The following is a 19,569-nucleotide window of genomic DNA, read 5'->3' as shown; positions in this document are numbered from 1 at the left end:
CGCGACCTCTACCACCTAGAAGGACAAGAGCAGCAGGTACATGGGAACGACACCACCTGCACGTTCCCCTCCAAGTCACACACCATCCTGACTTGGAAATATATCGCCGTTTCTTCATCGTCGCTGGGTCAAAATCCTGGAACTCCCTTCCTAACAGCACTGTGGGAGAACCGTCACCACACGGACTGCAGCGGTTCAAGAAGGCGGCTCACCACCACCTTCTCAAGGGCAATTAGGGTTGGGCAATAAATGCCGGCCTCGCCAGCAACGCCCACATCCCGTGAACGAATAAAAGAAAAACTAATCCCACTGCCCCATTCTCTCCCCATAGCCCTGCATCAATCCCAAACTAATCCCACTGCCCCACTCTGTCCCCATAGCCCTCTGCTAAGTTTTATAAACAGGGGCGTAGATTTCAAAAGTTTAGAGTTAATGGTAAATGTGTACAAACACTGGCAAGGCCATAGTTAGAGGACTGCTATTGCTATTGGCCTTTTTACGGCTTTATCCAACTCTACTGGTAGTTTTAGGGAATTCTGTTGATAATTCCAACTTCATCTAGTATTTAATATATAAACATTTCTGTTTCTTATTATAGAGCTGCAATGGGAGCACCGGCAATGCGATTTCTATTAATATATTATGGTGAGTATTTACTGCATTTTTAAATATGACGAACATTCCACGAATGGTAAAGTTAATATTTCTACATCACCAAACTAACACCTGAAATTTTGGGACTTTCCAGCTTAGAGCTGCTGTTAAGAGATATTAGCAAAACAGGGACTCGTGTCTTAGAAAGTAAACAGCTTGCAATAAAATATATGCTTTTGATTCAAGATGATATTACGCCTTAATTCTTGGATAAAAATAGCAAACGAACCCAAGGATTTGCGCGCAGTTGATGTGGAGCGCGTACTGGTTCCTAGTTCAATGACTGACGTGGAACTTTATCCAATTAAGATTTCAATCTCGCCCCGTGAGCTGTTGAGTTTCCACAGAAATACGGTGCAAATAAATGCTCAGAACTGTTCCCCTGATTCTGCGATCGGGTTTCTAAAAACGAGCTTCCAATCCTAAACCAACTGCATCCGGGCAAATGAGCCCATTGCCCTAACGGTGGTGAAAAAGATTACAACGAATGGGAATGTGTTTGCGCCTTTGGTTTCGGCTGGGAGCTATTTCTAATGCAATTTTCAACGTGCTGAGTCTCCAAGGATGGCCGCTCGGCCTCCTGGGGAGCATCGCCCGTTCTCCCCGCCCAGAGAATCACGGAGCGGTAACGTCAGACAGGGGGAAGTGTCGCCTTCCCTTCGATGTGAACTCCACATCTCCAAGGCATTATTCTTGGGCGAGAGCGCAAAACGGGCGATAGCGAATCGGGCGCCTGTTTTGCACCTCGCACTGACTTCAATGGAAACAAAACGTTCACGATATGAAATGATTGCATCCGTTTACTATCTTGTCCTTCTTCACCACAGTTCTACTTTCGGAAGCGGCAACATTGACGTATTGTGTAGGTGAGATGCTCTTATATATTTTAATACCATGCATCAACAGGGCGGATGAGATAAGAACAGACAGGAAGAGCACAATAGATTCAATTTTCAACTTCTAAGTAAGCGGGTTCAACTGGAGGGAGGCGGTGGAGCAGGGTACGGTAGCATAGTGGTTATGTTACTGGACTGGTAATCCAGAGGCCTGGACTAAAATCCAGAGTCATGAGGTCAAATCCCACCATGGCAGCTGGTGGGTTTAAATTCAATTAATTAATTAAATAAAATCTGGAATTAAAATACAAGTATCAGTAATGATAGCCATGAAACTACCAGATTGTCATAAAAACCCATCTGGTTCACTAATGTCCTTTAGGGTAGGAAATCTGCCATCCTTACCCAGTCTGGCCTATATGTGACTCCAGACCCACAGCAATGTGGTTGATTCTTAATTGCCCTCTGAAATGGCCGAGCAAGCCACTCAGTTGTAAAATCTCGCTATGAAAAGTCATAATAAGAATAAAACCAGACGGACCACTGGGCACCGGACACACAGCACTGTGGGAGAACCGTCACCTCACAGACTGCAGCGGCTCACCACCACCTTCTCGAGGGCAATTAGGGATGGGCAATAAATGCCGGCCTCACCAGCGACGCCCACATCACATGAACAAATAAAAAAAACGTGCTGGAGAGCAGAAGAGGAAAGAGAGAGTAGCAGTCGGAAGGAAACAGGCAAACAAACAGAGATAGAAATAAAGAGACAGCAGGAGAGGTGAAGAGGGAGAAACAGACAAGGCAGCGAGAGAGAAAGGGGGATAGATAGAGCAAACCACACATGGGCAGAGAGATTGACAGAATGTGTATGTGTAAAAGAGAAAAATAATGAGAGAGATAGAGGAAGACAGAGAGAGAAAAATACAAACCGACACTCGGTAAAAGTGAAGACTCACCCCCGGAAATTTGAATCCTGTCCCAGGACCATTGCAAACTTTTGGCATCGATTTCCCCTCAATATTCCCTCAGCTAAGTTTCACAATCAGCAAAGATAAATCTGATTTTTGAACTCAGTTCGTTCCCGTTATAAAGGGCAGCAGACTCACCTTGTCCACTCTGATATTTTATTTTCAATCCTTTTCACGCGGTTTCCATCGAGTCTGAATCTTGGATTGAAGTAATTACCGAATCTATTTCTCGTGGTTTTACAGGCGACCAGTTCTATCCATTCGGTAACGGAAGTGGAGATGCAACGACTCCGAAGGTGGATGATGGCGGATCCCCGGAAATTTCCATTTCAACGAGTTTCCCTTTCTTCGAAACGTTGCACACTTCCATATACGTGAGTACAATTCAAGTATACGTGAGTACAAGTCAAGTATACGTGAGTACAATTCAAGATTTACTAGGATTCTACCGGGACTTGATGGTTTGACTTATAGGGAGAGGTTGGATAGACTGAGACTTTTTTCCCTGGAGAGTAGGAGGTTAAGGGGTGATCTTATAGAAGTCTATAAAATAATGAGGGGCATTGATAAGGTAGATAGTCAAAATCTTTTCCCAAAGGTAGGGGACATAGATTTAAGGTGAGAGGGGAGAGATACAAAAGGGTCCAGAGGGGCAATTTTTTCACTCAAAGGGTGGTGAGTGTCTGGAACGAGCTGCCAGAGGCAGTAGTAGAGGCGGGTACAATTTTGTCTTTTAAAAAGCATTTGGACAGTTACATGGGTAAGATGGGTATAGAGGGATATGGGCCAAGTGCAGGCAATTGGGACTAGCTTAGTGGTATAAACTGGGCGACATGGACATGTCGGGCCGAAGGGCCTGTTTCCATGTTGTAACTTCTATGATTCTATGAAGTTCCAGTGGACAGGGGGAAGGTTTGGGGTATTAGTCAGTCTGAGGACTGAATGCGGGCACTTCTCCTAGAGATAAAGATTAGGGACCAAAGATTTCCTACTGAATCGGTGACTGATGTGGGTTGAATGGTTAATAGGCTCACAGTTTAGTGTTTATTTCTCTCGCAAATCATCAGCCACGCTGTGTGAAATTGTTCTCATTCTCCAACATCAATTGCGGTTTAAAATCGAATCAATACAAGCGGGGATTTCCGGATTAGATCATTTGCGAGCACAGAATTTAACGGGCTGTAAATGGGGACAGGAAAACGAAGCTCAGAATTAAACTCGGTCAAATGGGGCGAAACAAAAATAATGTTAGACTTAAAATGGTAAGAGTAGATGATCCGGTCTATCAGAAACGTCCCAAGGAGCGATAAGTAGAATGAATCGCGGTGCCGTGAAGAGACTGTTGATATTTGGGCCCAGGGACCTTTGAACCCACCTGAACTACCGGAGCAGGAAGATGCGGCCTCGGTTTAATACTTCATCTGAAGAGCAACAGTTCCCCCCTCCCCCGCTCTCTCTCCTTCCCCCCATCCCCTTCCCCTCCCACTGTCCCTCTCCCCTGCTCTCTCTCCTTCCCCCTATCCCTTTCCCCTCCCCTCCTCCCTCCCCTTCCCCTCCCACTCTCCCTCTCCCCTGCTCTCTCTCCTTCCCCCTATCCCTTTCCGCTCCCCTCCTCCCGCTCCCCTTCCCTTCCCACTCTCCCTCTCCCTGTTCTCTCTCCTTCCCCCTATCCCTTGCCCCTCCCCTTTCCTCCCACTCTCTCCTTCCCCTCCCACTCTTCCTCTCCCCTGTTCTCTCTCCTTCCCCGTCCCTTTCCACCTCTTCCCTCTCCCTCCCACTCTTCCTCTCCCCTGCTCTCTCTCCTTCCCCTATCCCTTTCCCCTCCCCTCCCACTCTCCCCTTCCCCTCCAACTCTCCCTCTCCCCTGTTTGCTCTCCTTCCCCGTCCCATTCCCCCTCTTCCCTCTCTCCTTCCCTTCCCACTCTCCCTCTTCCCTGTTCTCTCTCCTTCCCTGTCGCTTTCCCCCTCTTCCCTCTCCCCTTCCCCTCCCACTCTCCCCTTCCCCTCCCACTCTCCCTCTCCCCTGCTCTCTCTCGTTCCCCCTATCCCTTTCCCCTCCCCTCCTCCCTCCCCTTCTCCTCCCACTCTTCCTCTCCCCTGCTCTCTCTCCTTCCCCTATCCCTTTCCCCTCCCCTCCCACTCTCCCCTTCCCCTCCCACTCTCCCTCTACCCTGCTCTCTCTCCTTCCCCCTATCCATTTCCCCTCCCCTCCCACTCTCCCTCTCCCCCGCTCTCTCTCCTTCCCCCCATCCCTTTCCCCTCCCCTCCTCCCTCCCCTTCCCCTCCCACTCTCCCTCTCCCCTCCCACTGTCCCCTTCCCACTCTCCCCTCTCCTCTTCTTACACTCTGCTCGATTTTCATATTTTCCGTTGAAGTTAGTAGAGGAATATGGGGCGAAGGGTAAAATGCCGCTTTGCTCTCGATTGAGTTCAATGGGAAGGGAAATCAGCCCTGGGCGATAATGGGCTGCTCCTTCGATATTCTAATTACCCCCAAACTGTTTCTTACGATACAGGATCGATCCCTCTGTTGCAATTATAATCGTCCAAACTGTGAATTAAATCATTAACAATTGACAGTTCTCAGGCCCCTTCCCCCAACCCATCTCCCCGCGTTAAACTGGCGGTGCGGATCGGCCGCCCATTATAGAAACACCCCAATTTTCACGCCCATTGAAATCAAAGATTGGGCGGTTTCTATAACAGGCGGCAGCAGTTTGACATCCGTCCAGTAAGTTGAACATCTACTCCGTGAAACTATATATTTTCTTTTCAGATGCTGATGGGTCCCGCTGTGCTGTTCCGGCATTTTCTGTTGTTCTAGCTGTTAATTCTATTTTTTGTATCGCCAGGTTAACAACAACGGTGTCATCTCATTCGAAACATCCGTGTCGCAGTACACACCCGACCCGTTTCCTCTCTCTGACGGCCGCGTCTTCATCACTCCATTTTGGGCTGATGTGGACAACAGACTTGGAGGAGAAATTTACTACCGAGAAACCAGAGATGAGATATTACTGCAAAGGGCCACGGCCGATATCAATAGATACATCCCTGGGCTCAATTTCAATGCCCAGTGGGTATTTGTGGCCACTTGGGATCGAGTTGCATTCTATGGATCTCAATCAACAAAAGTATGAAACCCATTAATATATCGATAACCATTGTACTGTCTGAAACCCATTACAATGTTGCCATGAAACCGCATCATGAAACCGACTGGGAGACTTAATTCGACAATATCCTTTTATTTCTGGGACTGGGGTTCCAATCCACTCGTGTATTATGGGCTGTATGCATCCTCCCTCTACTAACTGTACAGGTCCTGTGTGAAATCCGTTTGGACATTCTCAATACAGTTCTTAATTGGCAACAATCCACACCAAAAAATTCACCCTAATTTGTCAATCTCACTCAAAGAGCCAATTAAAATGGTTGCCCATATATGTGATCCCTAATTTGATATATGCGGTTGTAAAGCATTAAAAAACCGCCCCACTAGTGTGAATACCATTATACTGGGTGTAAGTAGGCAGTCTTTGTCATGGAGACGATATGGGGTCGAAAGTGCAGCTCAGAGTCAAATAAGAAGCCAAGGGCGCGAACAGCCTGATTCAACCTGAGATAGTGACTAGAGAGGGGGATGGATTCCGTGGTGAGGGGACAGAGTTTGTGGCGGTGAGTGAAGACAGTGCCTTTGGTGGTCCCACTGTTTAATTGAAGCTCATCCAGGAGTGGTGGTGGGACAAGCAGTGTGATAAATCAAAGGCAGTGACGGGGTCGAGGGAGGTGGTGGTGAGGTAGAGCTGGGAGCTGTCAGTGTACATGTGGAATCTGATGTTGTGTTTTCGGATGATGTTGTTGAGGGGCAGCATGTAGATGAGAAATAGGAGGGGGCCAAGGATAGATCCTTGGGGGACTCCAGAGGTAACGGTGTGGGAGCAGGAAGAGGAGCCATTGCAGGTGATTATGTGGCTAAGACTGGATAGATAGGAATGGATCCAGGCGAGGGCTGTCCCACCCAGCTGGACGACGGAGCAGAAGCGTTGGAGGAGGATGGTCAAAGGCTGCAGAGAATTCGAGAAGGATGAGGAGGGATAGTTTACCACAGTCACAGTCACATAGGATGTCATTTGTGACTTTGATAAGGGCCGTTTCAGTACTGTGGCAGAGGCGGCAACCTGATGGGAGAGATTCAATTATGGAGTTGCAGGAAAGATGGGGAACAAGATCTCCCTATAAATGCTCGTCCCGCTTAGCTGAGTTCAGACAACTTAGGAGCAGGTAGATAGAACGAAAACCTAGTGACTTAAGATGGACTGACATACAGTTGGAGTTTAGCTCGCTAAGACTGCGCAACCCATCAGTACAGAGCAATGGCGAGCGTTCTGCCACTGGTTCGCTCTACAAAATAAACCTTTAGCTTGCAGGGTTATCAGTGAGTGTAACATTTATAATTATAGGAGCTCAGTAGAGCGTACCTCCCTTCTTCGCTGCTTGAGAAATTCACAACGTTTCTTGCGCGTTTAGACTGAGCTATTATCTAACTGATTGTGTGAATGGAGCACACTTACTTCGTTCTGACTACTCTGAACATAACTCCATTTAGTCGATGCTGGAATCATTTTACATTTCAGGTGAACAGCTTCCAGGTGGTGCTCATCACCGATGGACTCCAATCGTTTATTATACTGAACTACGGAGACATTCAATGGACAACCGGGACGGCGAGTAATGGCAACCCTGAGACCGGACTCGGCGGAACAGCAGCACAGGTAAATAAAGAGCTTCAATTCCTGAAGGTTTTGCTGTTTTCTTTCCTTCAATGACTTGTCCATTTAGGTAATTTTAACCTAACCCGTCCTGCGGGAAACTGTCGGGATCGGAACCGCCGCCCGTTTTACAGCCGGCCGAATTTTATTTTGAATTGAAGTTAGTTGGTAGAGATTCGGCGATACAAGATGGATCAATAAATATTACAGATGTCGCTTCTCTTCCTGCCACTTCACTGCCTCTGGACTTCCTCCAGGATCTATCCTTGGTTCCTCCTCTTCCTCATCTGCAGGCTGCCCCTTAACGACATCATCCACTTTCACATGTAGACTCTACCTCTACCTCCCTACTACCTTTCTCCACCCTTCCACTGATTATGATTTGTCAGATTGCTTGTGGGATATCCAGAATTGGATAAGTAGCAATATTCGCTAGTTAAACATTGCCTTGGTCCAACCACAAACTCGGTTCCCTCGCCATCGATTCTTTCCCCCTCCCTGGCCACTGTCTCAAGTTGAACCAGATCTTTTGCATCCTCGGTATCCTATTTGATTCTGACCCATAATACTCTCTATCACGTGGACTGCCTACTTCCTCCTTGGTAACATCTTTGGACTCGCCCATCGGCTGATCAAACCCTCCTCCGTGCTTTTGCCTCCTCCAGACTCGACTATTCCAATGCTCTCCTGGTCAGCTTTCTATCCTTTACGTTCAGTAAACTCTTTCCAGCAGAGTTTTGGCTGAGCCCAAATTTTCAGAGGGTGGAGGATGGAAGGACGCCCGTCTGTCTGTCAGTCTGTCTGTCTCTCTGATTGTCTGACTATCGATCTCTATATCTATCTATCTATCTATCTATCTTTCTATCTATCTATCTATCTATCTAACTATCTATCTATCTGACTGTTATCTATCTATGTATCTCCATCTAGCTCTCTATCTATCTATATCTCTCTATCTGTCTATCTATATATATCTCTCTCTATCTCTGCCTCTATCTATCTGTCAATCTGTCTATCTATCTATCTCTATCTATATATCTCTCTCTATCTATCTATCTATCTATCTATCTATCTATCTATCTATCTATCTATCTATCTATCTATCTATCTATCTATCTATCTATCTCTCTCTCTATATATCTATCTATCTATCTATCTATCTATCTATCTATATGTATCTCTCTATCTAGCTATCTCTATCTCTCTCTCTATCGATCTATCTATATATCTCTCTCTTTATCTATCTCTCTCTCTCTCTCTCTATCTATCTATATTTATGATCTGGTTATCTCAATTTCAACAATAGGATTCTGACAAATCCAAACATTCGACAACCTTCTTTCTCAAGGCCCCTTTAATTCAACTTTTGACTTTGTCATTATTAACCAAGGTTCCTTTGAGTAACATTTAGAGTCACGAGGGTTTATAATATCATGCTTTTGTGCATTTTAGCCTGACAGTAGAGCGATATCACTGTAAATAATACAATTACCTCAGACATTACAGAATACAAATATACATCACAACTGTCCAGACAGTCTATAATTGCTTAATCGTTTTAACAAAATGCAAAGATCTGGCAATTTGGGCAACTAGAGTTGGGCCTGCGCACCTAAATATCAACTTTAACCAACAATTGTATAAAAACGTGTTTTTATTCCCCGAATAGGCTGGTTTTAACAGCGGGATTTCCACTCATTATTTTAGCATTCCCGGATCGCAAACACCAGAGATAATCGACATTGAGTCGACAAGCAATGTGCAGGATCCGGGCCGCTGGGTCTTTAGAACCGACATATTCAGTGTGGTGGGAGGCTGCATCTATAATGGTACGAATATCTCACCTAATTAAACTAAAATATTAGACCAAATGTTCAACTAATTGGCAAATACTTTCAATTGGAAACGAACATCGAGTTGTGTTCATGTTTACTGTACAGTAGTTATAAAAATCAGTTACTGCAATGAAGTGATTAAATATCAGCGCAATTGGGAGTCAGATGGGGAAGTTTGCGTATGGTTTCGCGTATGATTTATCGTTTAACACCTAAAAATTACTTTTACAGGGAAATTTATTCGACTGGATGACACCTTTTGGACAGACAATACCTGCGAAACAAAATGTAAATGCAATTCGGAAAACTCGCTGGAATGTCGATCTGAACGGTGCTCTCCTTATGAAATCTGCCTCTCCTCTTCCTCGTTTTATTCCTGCCAATCTGCCTCCGTGGAAACCTGCACCATTTTCGGCGACCCTCACTTCCATACCTTTGATGGACATCTGTTCCATTTTCAAGGCACGTGCACCTACGTCCTGTCTCAGTTGTGCCGAGATGTCGGCGGGTTACCGTTTTACCGAATCGAGGCAAAGAACGAAAACCGCGGCAATGCGGCCGGATCCTGGACCAGACTCATTCGGCTGATCGTCTATGGGACTGAAATTACAATGCTCAAAGGGTCCACTGATCAGGTCATGGTGAGTTGAGGGCATTAGGACAATTGGGCCAAATCATGTTCACTTTTTAGCATGTTCTTTATTATGTATTTATATACTGTTAGTTTATAATATAAGGTAGCCTGATATCCACATTTTAAGACTATGTCTAAGATTAATGCCGTGATAATCATTCGTAGATAAATATGGGAAATAAAGATACAGAGTGGAGCAGTGGGATTAGTTTTGGATAAATACAGGGCTATGGGCAGAGAGGGGCAGTGAGATTACTTTTGGACTGATACAGTTCTATGGGCAGAGAGGGGCAGTGAGATTACTTTTGGACTGATACAGTTCTATGGACAGAGAGGGGCAGTGGGATTAGTTTGGGACTGATACCAGGGCTATAGGGAGACAGCGGGGCAGTATAATTAGATTTGGATTGCTACAGGGCTACGGGGAGAGGGTGGGTTAGTGAGATTAGTTTTATTTTGCTGTCGCAAAGCGCCCACACATACACGACGGTGTAAATGACGGGCTCTGACTTTCTTGTTTGAATTGTTCTTAAAATGTTCACGACACTGCCCATCTCTAGCTGCCTTGAGGTGGTGATGGGACTGAGTCACATGTGGGTCAGACCGAGCTGAAGTTCCCTCCCTGATGGGTATTACTGGATGAGTTGCGCTTTTACGATAATCCGACATTTTTCATGGTCATTTTGTCTGCTGCCAGCGGACAAAATCCCAGGTTTATTTAATTCAATTCAATTTCACAACTTGCCCTGGTGAGATATGAACTCATGTCCTCTGGATTGCTGGCCCAGTACTCTTGGCACTAGGTTACCGTACCCTACTGTATGTTATTTTATTGAAAACAATAGACAATTTGTTCTGCCGTCATGTGTAACCGTTACTGCCTTTTTACAATTTTCATTTCCAGGTGAACGGGATTCGAACCGTTATTCCAGTGTTCATCGGGGGCGGTCAAATCCGCGTCTCTTCCCGCGGGTTTACAGTCACAGCTAGTACAGATTTCGGTCTGGCTCTGAGTTTTGACGGGTCCCATTATGCTATGATCTCCCTCCCTAATAGTTACCAGAATGCTACTTGCGGACTGTGTGGAAACCTGAACGGCGACCAATCGGATGAGTTTCAAATGCCCAATGGAACCTTCGCCACGTCGGAAGTTGCGTTCGGGAAGAGTTGGAAGGTTTCTGATAACGACACGCTGTGTGAGGATGAGTGCGGCAATCAGTGCCGCGTCTGCACGGAAGAACAAAAGGTGCTGTACGGCGCCGAGGATTACTGCGGCCTCATGAGCAAGCAGGACGGGCCATTCAGTTTCTGCAACACCGTCCTGCAGCCCCAGGCCTTCATCCAGAGCTGCGTCTATGACCTTTGTGCCAATGAGGGCCAAATGGCGAGCCTCTGCCAGAGCTTGGGCGCCTATTCAGCGAGATGCCGGGTCGCACAGGTGCCCACAGTATTGTGGAGGAGGTCAGGACTGTGTGGTAGGCCCCGTATATATGATTTGTGTTAAATTATCTGTAAAACGATTATCTTCTTTAAATTCTAATCTTGTTTTGGGGAGAATAGAACTACCACCATTCACTATCTCTATCTCCCACTCTCTCTATCTCACAATCTCACTCACACTTGATTTTGGTCTCTCTCAACAGAAAGACGTTTTTAGCTGAAATAAATGTCGATTTATTAACGGAACGGAAAATGCCTGTTCCGAAAACATTATGGGTGAATTTTCACTTTCACCGTCGGGCGGAAAACGGGCGGAGGCGGATCGGCCGCTTGTTTTGTACCTCGCCAAATTTTGGTTTGCAATGACTTTAATGGGTGGGGTGTAAACCGGAGCGGCCGAGCCGCTATCCTCAATTTTCTGCCCGGCGATGAAAGTGAAAATTCCCGCTTTGTGTTCGTCACTGCACCGGACTTTAACGACGTGTAATTGTTGTTTCAGAAATCTCTTGCCCGGCGCACAGTCACTATGATCCCTGCGGCTCCGCGTGTCCTGCCAGTTGCGCCGATACAACGGCGCCTTTGTATTGTGACCAGCCTTGTACCGAGAGCTGTCGGTGCCATGATGGCTACATCCTGAGTGGCGGAATCTGTGTGGCTCTCGGTCAGTGCGGCTGCTCCTTCCAGGGTCATTATTACAGCAAAGGCGATACCGTCATCCTAACAGATACCTGCAGTAGAAAATGTACCTGTTGGAACGCGACCCTTGGTGTGACCTGTGAAGATTTCGGGTGCAGTGTACACGAGGACTGCCGCCTTGTGGAAGGAGTGCGTGGCTGCTACTGGAAAGAGCGCGGCACCTGCTGGGCTGCCGGTGACCCTCACTATTACACTTTTGATGGAAAGGCATTTGATTTCCAAGGGACTTGCAAATATACCTTCAGTAAGTACTGCGGACCAGCCGGAGACCTCACAGCGTTCAGCGTTGAGCTGGAGAATGAGAACCGCGGCTCCGCGGCGGTGTCCTGGACACGTGTGGTTCAAGTCGAGGTGTATGGACATCAGATCCAGGTGTCTCGGGGTGAAACTGGCAAAGTTCAGGTAAATACCAGGAAAATGTGTAAATCACAAGGTTAACGGAGCCAATGAAGGATGTTGGAGATGAGAGTTTGAAAGTGGTGCAGTTCTTTGCTAAAGAAATTAGTTAAATTTTCTCGCAGGCGCATTCATTGATTGGACATGACAAAGATCAGAAAACATCAGATTCCAGGTTGAAATAATCTCAAAAATTAGCCAATCGTTTTGGACTTGCCTCCAAAGCCTACAGTACATGATAGTGAAATTGCCCGTAATGTTTCCCAGCTGTCGCCGCCGAGTCCCTCAGGAATGTGATTAGCCGTTTTATAAATCCGACCGCCTAAAGGAATTACATGAGAAACGCTAAAAGGGATTGAGGAGGCCGATTATAAACCTTCCGCCAGTAATCTATGAAAAATTACAGCAGACAGAAATTTGAGAGAAGAATGACACATGTCTTTAGAATAACTAAACGTGCAGATACAGTCGGGATCAGCAAACTATTAAGCTTAGGGTTTGTGCGCAGACTCCGCACACAAAAATATCATCAGCTGGGACAGGAATTGGGGAGTTGCGGATTTCCCTCCATATCGCGGTGGGACAGATTATCAGAAAAAGTAGGCAATTCTGGCTCGGTAAATAACTCTAATAAGGAACAGGTTCAGGATCTATGCTGAGGTTGCTGGTGAATTAAATGTTTGTTTGCTTTGGCTGTAAGTTTACGGACCACGATCAGTGTGCGGAATCTCTGATTCTTGATTTGAAGTGTGCTTCATGTATCCTGGATTTCTTAAGTTACACATTCTATGTATCATTTCCCCCTTTTACAGGTAAATGGCGTGTCCTTTAATTTACCAGTAACATTAGAGTCTGGTAAAATTAACCTTTACCACAGCGGATCGGCGGCTATGCTGCAAACGGATTTTGGCTTCAGTGTCTCCTATGACTGGAACCATTATGCGGTAGTGACGGTTCCAAGGACCTATTCCGGATTTCTCTGCGGACTATGCGGAAACTTCAATGGAGATGCGGCTGACGAATTCGTGTCTCCCAATGGCACAACGTTAGGTGCGGCTTCAGTGTTTGGGAACAGCTGGAAAAGCGCAACCTCTGGAGCCTCGTGCGCGGACGACACTGTCCCAACGGGCCGGATGTGCTCAGAAGAAGAGCGCAGTCTCTACGTTTCGCAAAGTTACTGCGGCATTCTGAGAAACGCCAGTGGGCCTTTCGGCCAATGTCATTCGGCGCTGAACCCAACAATTTACTCGGACAACTGTGCATTCGATTTGTGTGCGTTAGCGGGAAACCACGAGTCGCTCTGTCAGGCGATTGAATCTTATGTTTCCGAGTGTCAGAGAAGAGGCATCGCAATCGGAGAGTGGAGAAACGCAACACACTGCGGTAATGAAAAGTTACATTTACAAACACAAGTTTCTGTTGAAGATCCCGATCATTGTATTCGGCCTATTGGTGACTGGTTGGCAATGTGGGTCATGAGAAATTGCCCCGTGGGTATCGATGTCAGCTCCTTGGACTCAGGCTGATCCACTTCTGTAATTCCAGAATACAGCTTTGTCAACAAATGGTCTATCAGAGTGGAACCAGCAAACAATAATGAATTGTTATCAACCTTCAGGGTGTTGTCTTTGTCACTCCCTCATTGGCGAGGAGGCTGTTGGGAGCAGAACAAGTTCCGTATTCAGTGATGGAAATCCACGGAGCGAAGATGATCCAACTGCACTAACTGGGGTGGGGTGGGGGGGGAGATTTTATTTGGCCGGGGTTTTGTGGTAACGATCTGGATATGAATGGAGAGTTTGGGTTATTCTTTCATTTTGTTTGAAGGTCAGGGAGGTAAATGGATTACTGTAACCGTTTGTGAAAGTGAGAGAGGTGGTTGACGGCCTGACTCAGACGGAGGTTGGCTTTCCTTCGGTAGATGAGTTGGATGAGAGGCTGATTATACAGAAGTAGGTTGTGACTCACTCTGTAATACAAAAACAGCCCATCATCTCATGTTCATATCGACATGTAAATGTGTTTACCTTCAGGTGTCCAATGTCCGGCAAACAGTCATTTCGAGGCGTGCGGTGATTCGTGTCACCAGGATTGTGTCACTCTCACTTCGTCGTGTGATCTGAAGTGTTCTGAAGGATGTTTCTGTAACCATGGTTACCTGAGGAGCGGCGACAGCTGCGTCCCTTCCCAACAGTGCGGATGTTCATATAACGGTGTGTACTTGAAGGTAAGTAACGAATCTCCGCGACACCGCGCCGCAGCCAGACACTGCATCCCGAGGAACCGGGAATGGTACAAAACCAGCTGAGAAAATCCCGACACAAGTCCAGCGTCAACACAAGTTCGGAATCACGAAACCTTGCTCAATGGTTCTGGCAGTCATCATTTCTTTGCTATCTATTGAGTCGGTTTTACAAATGGTTTTATTTCAACAACCGCTGCGCAAAAGCTCATCAAGGATACGTCCCAGAATGGGGAGGAGTTAAATGAACACGGGGCTTTGTTGCTGACGCACTGCTGGGTCCATGAATTCACCTCCACGAATGTTAATTCGCTCACTCAAAGCCAGACTCACCTACTCCTGTAAATCTGATATCATCATCAGTATAAAAATACTTCTATCAACAGAAATTGAATAAAAGCAATAGTCAAATTCATGGCCGCCTTTGCCGTTATTTGGTTTTACTCGTTACCGAATATCCGGCACTGGAACATCGACTGGGGATGAGTTCCGATCCAGACTAGGGCGGGTCAGGCGGGATTCTGCACTGCTGACTGTACGGATGCCAAATAAAACGATTATCTAGGCATGGAACACATACAATACCTCGTCTGGGAACAGCTGAGTGGCAGAGAAAAGGAAATTTGACTTTGTATCTAACCCGTGCTGTACCTGCCCTGGGAGTGTTTGATGGGACAGTGCAGAGGGAGCTTTACTCTGTATCTAACCCTGTACCTGCCCTGGGAGTGTTTGATGGGACAGTGTAGAGGGAGCTTTACTCTGTATCTAACCCGTGCTGTACCTGCCCTGGGAGTGTTTGATGGGACAGTGTGGAGGGAGCTTTACTCTGTATCTAACCCTGTACCTGCCCTGGGAGTGTTTGATGGGACAGTGTAGAGGGAGCTTTACTCTGTATCTAACCCTGTACCTGCCCTGGGAGTGTTTGATGGGACAGTGTAGAGGGAGCTTTACTCTGTATCTAACCCGTGCTGTACCTGCCCTGGGAGTGTTTGATGGGACAGTGTAGAGGGAGCTTTACTCTGTATCTAACCCTGTACCTGCCCTGGGAGTGTTTGATGGGACAGTGTAGAGGGAGCTTTACTCTGTATCTAACCCTGTACCTGCCCTGGGAGTGTTTGATGGGACAGTGTAGAGGGAGCTTTACTCTGTATCTAACCCGTGCTGTACCTGCCCTGGGAGTGTTTGATGGGACAGTGTAGAGGGAGCTTTACTCTGTATCTAACCCTGTACCTGCCCTGGGAGTGTTTGATGGGACAGTGTAGAGGGAGCTTTACTCTGTATCTAACCCTGTACCTGCCCTGGGAGTGTTTGATGGGACAGTGTAGAGGGAGCTTTACTCTGTATCTAACCCGTGCTGTACCTGCCCTGGGAGTGTTTGATGGGACAGTGTAGAGGGAGCTTTACTCTGTATCTAACCCTGTACCTGCCCTGGGAGTGTTTGATGGGACAGTGTAGAGGGAGCTTACTCTGTATCTAACCCGTGCTGTACCTGCCCTGGGAGTGTTTGATGGGACAGTGTAGAGGGAGCTTTACTCTGTATCTAACCCTGTACCTGCCCTGGGAGTGTTTGATGGGACAGTGTAGAGGGAGCTTTACTCTGTATCTAACCCTGTACCTGCCCTGGGAGTGTTTGATGGGACAGTGTAGAGGGAACTTTCCTGTACATGTAATCTTGAGTTGATCTGGAATTTGTGGAGGCTAACATCTGAGTTGAAAGGTCGAGAAATGATCTGTTCCCATAATTCGAGACTTTTAGCCTTTGGTCCATTACCGTTCAAATGCGACAAGCGGACGGTGCACTGATTCTACTGGCGATTTTGTACCGGGAATTCACAAGGAGTGGAGCTAACAGTGCGATACCAGATAAAAAAGGAATTTAAACAATTTAATGCCAATGTAACGCAATTGAACACTTGAAAATAAAACGAATCTTAATTGAGAGTTAGAGTTAACGATATTGCTTTTGCAGACTGGGGAGACGATGTTGACAGCGAACTGCGGAACTCGATGCCAGTGTTATCGGAGAGATGATCTCAGGTGTGTTCCTTCAGCTTGCGGTGTAAATGAGGAATGTACCACGAGGAGGGGGAGACACGGCTGCTACAGCTCCTTCTCCAGCTGTACCGTGACCGGCGGCCTGCACCTTTTCACCTTCGATGACGCAGTGGCTCATTTCCAAGGGACCTGTGAATATGACATCGCCAAAGTCTGTAGCAATTCCTCGGCGCCATGGTTCCGAGTGACTGCCGAGAGCCGACACCAAGTCAACAATCTCGTGTCGTTTGTGTGGCCAGTGCATGTCTACAATCCAGATGTTCACATCGTCATAGAGAAGGGCGGAGGTGTTCTCGTGAGTTTTGCTCCGATTGAACCATTTATGGACGGTAGCTAAGTATTTAACGATTCTTGATCTATTGTAACTCAAATGTTTTAAATATCTGTTGTAAAATAGCTCACTCATAATCAGCATTTCTCAAGCCTACAGGAATATTTTATTTTACGCAAGGACGTTTCTCATTGAAGCTTTTAATGTTTCCCTATTTCAATTGTCCGACCAATATAAATCACGCCCATTTGCTCAATGTTCGCTTACAACTAACCACCTTCCCATTAATATACTTTTAAAATACCTTTCAGGTCTCCAAAATGACGGCGCTTTCCTCTCGTCACTGTGTATTAGCGACAACGTAATGCAAGGGAAAGATTTTCTTATAGTCGCTGTTTCTAACGAAATATCAAAAACATTGTGAAAGAACGGGGTGCTGACTGTCTTAAAATGGCGAACAGAGGACGTTTACCTGTTTAATTTGCAGATGATACGAAACCCGGAAATGTGGTAAAGAGTGAGGAGGATAGTAATAGACTTCAGGAGGACATAGACAGGCTGGTGAAATGGGCAGGCACGTGGAAGATTAAATTCACCTCAGAGATGTGTGAATTGATGCATTTTGGTAGGAAGAATGGGGAGAGGCAATGTAAACTAAATGGTACAATTTTAAACTGTGTACAGGAAATGAGAGAACTGGGGGTGTATGTACACGAGCCTTTGAAGGTGGCAGGACAAGTCGAGAAGGCTATTAAAAAGCCTTTCGGATCCTGGGCTTTACAAATAGAGGCATAGAGTACAAAACCAAGGAAGTTATGCTAAACCTTTATAAAACACTGGTTAAGCACCAAATGGAGTATTGTGTCCAATTCTGGGCACCGCGCTTTAGGAAGGATGTCAAGGCCTTGGAGAGGGTGCGGAGGAGATTTACCAGAATAGGACCAGGGATAAGGGACTTCAGTTATGTGGAGAGACTGGAGAAGCTGGGAATGTTCCCCTTAGAGCAGAGAAGGTTAAGGGGAGATTTAATCGAGGGGTTCAAAATCATGAGGGGGTTTTGATAGAGTAAATAAGGAGAAACTGTTACCAGTGGCAGGAGGGTCGGTAACCAGAGGACACAGATTTAAGGTAACTGGCAAAAGAACCAGAGGCAACATGAGGAAAACGTATTTTATGCAGTGAGTTGTTCTGATCTGGAATGCGCTGCCTGAAAGGGCGGTGGAAGCAGATTCAATAATAACTTTCAAAAAGGAATTGGATAAATACTTGAAGTGGAAAATTTACAGAGCTCTGGGGAAAGACCCGGGGAACGCAATTAATTGGGCAGCGCTTTCAAAGAGTCGACACAGACACGATGGGCCGAATGGCCTCCTTCTGTGCTGTATCACTCTATGATTCTATGATTCTATACCGCCAACACATAGCGACCAGAAGAAATCTCCTCCCCTATTATTTCTAAGGGATTTTGCTAAGTCTGGTTTAGTGCATCACAAATGATAGGATACATGTGGTGACACAATTATTTCAAGCCAGAATGAGATGAATGGTTAATTCCTCCCTCAATCACGCCTGGAGATCATAAGTGACTGGGATCGATTTTACCCACATCATTTGTATTATGTAACTATCCGCCACTCACTGCATTTTGCTGGAGAAATAATCCTGCTTCTATCGGGAGACTTTGCTGTAGTTTCGTTCGTGAGTTCTGTTTGTTGTAGTGCGTACAGACACTTTTAAGACTCTGTCTGCTGTAAAATAGATTTTGTTTGCTGTGAGCCCTGTCGTAAGTACTGCTCCGCCTCCACCTTATTGGCTAACACAGTGGTGTCATTACTCACTCCTTAAGTTATATTCGAAAAAGCACTGTCAGCTGGCAGACAACACCTTTGTGTTTTCAGGTGAATGGGAGCGGCGTTTCGCTCCCTACCTCCATCGCCAGGTTGGCGAATATATCTCAGATCAATGGATTTGTAGTCGTCACCACGGTAACCAATGTCGAGGTGCATTACGATGGGAGGGGCACTGTGTTTGTGAGAGTTGGCTCAGAGTACGCGAACAAGCTGTGCGGGATGTGCGGGAACTTCAATGGCGATCTGACCGACGACAAGATTTTGCCCACGGGACAGAGGGCGAGAAGTGACAATGAATTTGGAAATTCTTGGAAAACTGAGAACAGCCGTTTGAGGTACGGGTTGCTGTACAATCTGCACTCGTCACACGAGATATGTTCACGTAATGTTATACCGGCGGCTTTATTCTGCACTTCCTGACTCCTCACCCGAAGACACGGCCTCTTTTTGGGACAGAGGTTCCATCGCCGCTGGCCGGTACTTCACCCTGAAACTAAATGGCAAGTGCAGCCCGGCACAACCGCCCAGTCGCACTCGACTCTCGCACACAATTTCCAGCAGGGGTTACAGGAAATCATCAGGAGATGGGACCGTGGCTGCTTTGCTCTCTCTAACCGAATTGTAGCGCCCCTCGGCCGACGCGATACAGAGTAAAGCTCCCTCTACACTGTCCCATCAAACACTCCCAGGGCAGGTACAGGGTTAGATACAGAGTAAAGCTCCCTCTACACTGTCCCATCAAACACTCCCAGGGCAGGTACAGGGTTAGATACAGAGTAAAGCTCCCTCTACACTGTCCAATCAAACACTCCCAGGGTCAGGTACAGGGTTAGATACAGAGTAAAGCTCCCTCTACACTGTCCCATCAAACACTCCCAGGGTCAGGTACAGGGTTAGATACAGAGTAAAGCTCCCTCT

The 19,569-nt window shown here is 46.5% G+C and overlaps 1 protein-coding gene across 1 annotated transcript; it reads left to right on the top strand.

Moving 5' to 3' along the window:
- Positions 1-1,218: 1,218 nt before the first annotated feature.
- On the top strand, positions 1,219-16,867 carry LOC137306159 (alpha-tectorin-like). Its single transcript, XM_067975217.1, has 11 exons — positions 1,219-1,516; positions 2,705-2,835; positions 5,313-5,594; positions 7,098-7,235; positions 8,902-9,061; positions 9,299-9,708; positions 10,606-11,176; positions 11,641-12,239; positions 13,046-13,616; positions 14,267-14,460; positions 16,445-16,867. The coding sequence occupies exons 1-11, from the start codon at positions 1,219-1,221 to the stop codon at positions 16,865-16,867; spliced, it is 3,777 nt and encodes a 1,258-aa protein (XP_067831318.1).
- The last annotated feature ends 2,702 nt before the right edge of the window (positions 16,868-19,569 follow it).

This window comes from Heptranchias perlo, chromosome 42 (genome assembly GCF_035084215.1).
Source record: "Heptranchias perlo isolate sHepPer1 chromosome 42, sHepPer1.hap1, whole genome shotgun sequence".
NCBI classification, from domain to species: Eukaryota; Metazoa; Chordata; class Chondrichthyes; order Hexanchiformes; family Hexanchidae; genus Heptranchias; species Heptranchias perlo.
Note: the sequence above shows the minus strand (reverse complement) of the source record. Positions and strands in the feature narration are given on the sequence as shown.

Coding starts and splice junctions, on each gene's coding strand:
- LOC137306159 (XM_067975217.1), top strand. CDS start 1,219: ATGGCCGCTCGGCCTCCTGGGGAGCATCGCCCGTTCTCCCCGCCCAGA. Junction 1,517..2,704: donor CGGCAACATTGACGTATTGT/GTAGGTGAGATG, acceptor GTGGTTTTACAG/GCGACCAGTTCTATCCATTC. Junction 11,177..11,640: donor GAGGAGGTCAGGACTGTGTG/GTAGGCCCCGTA, acceptor TTGTTGTTTCAG/AAATCTCTTGCCCGGCGCAC.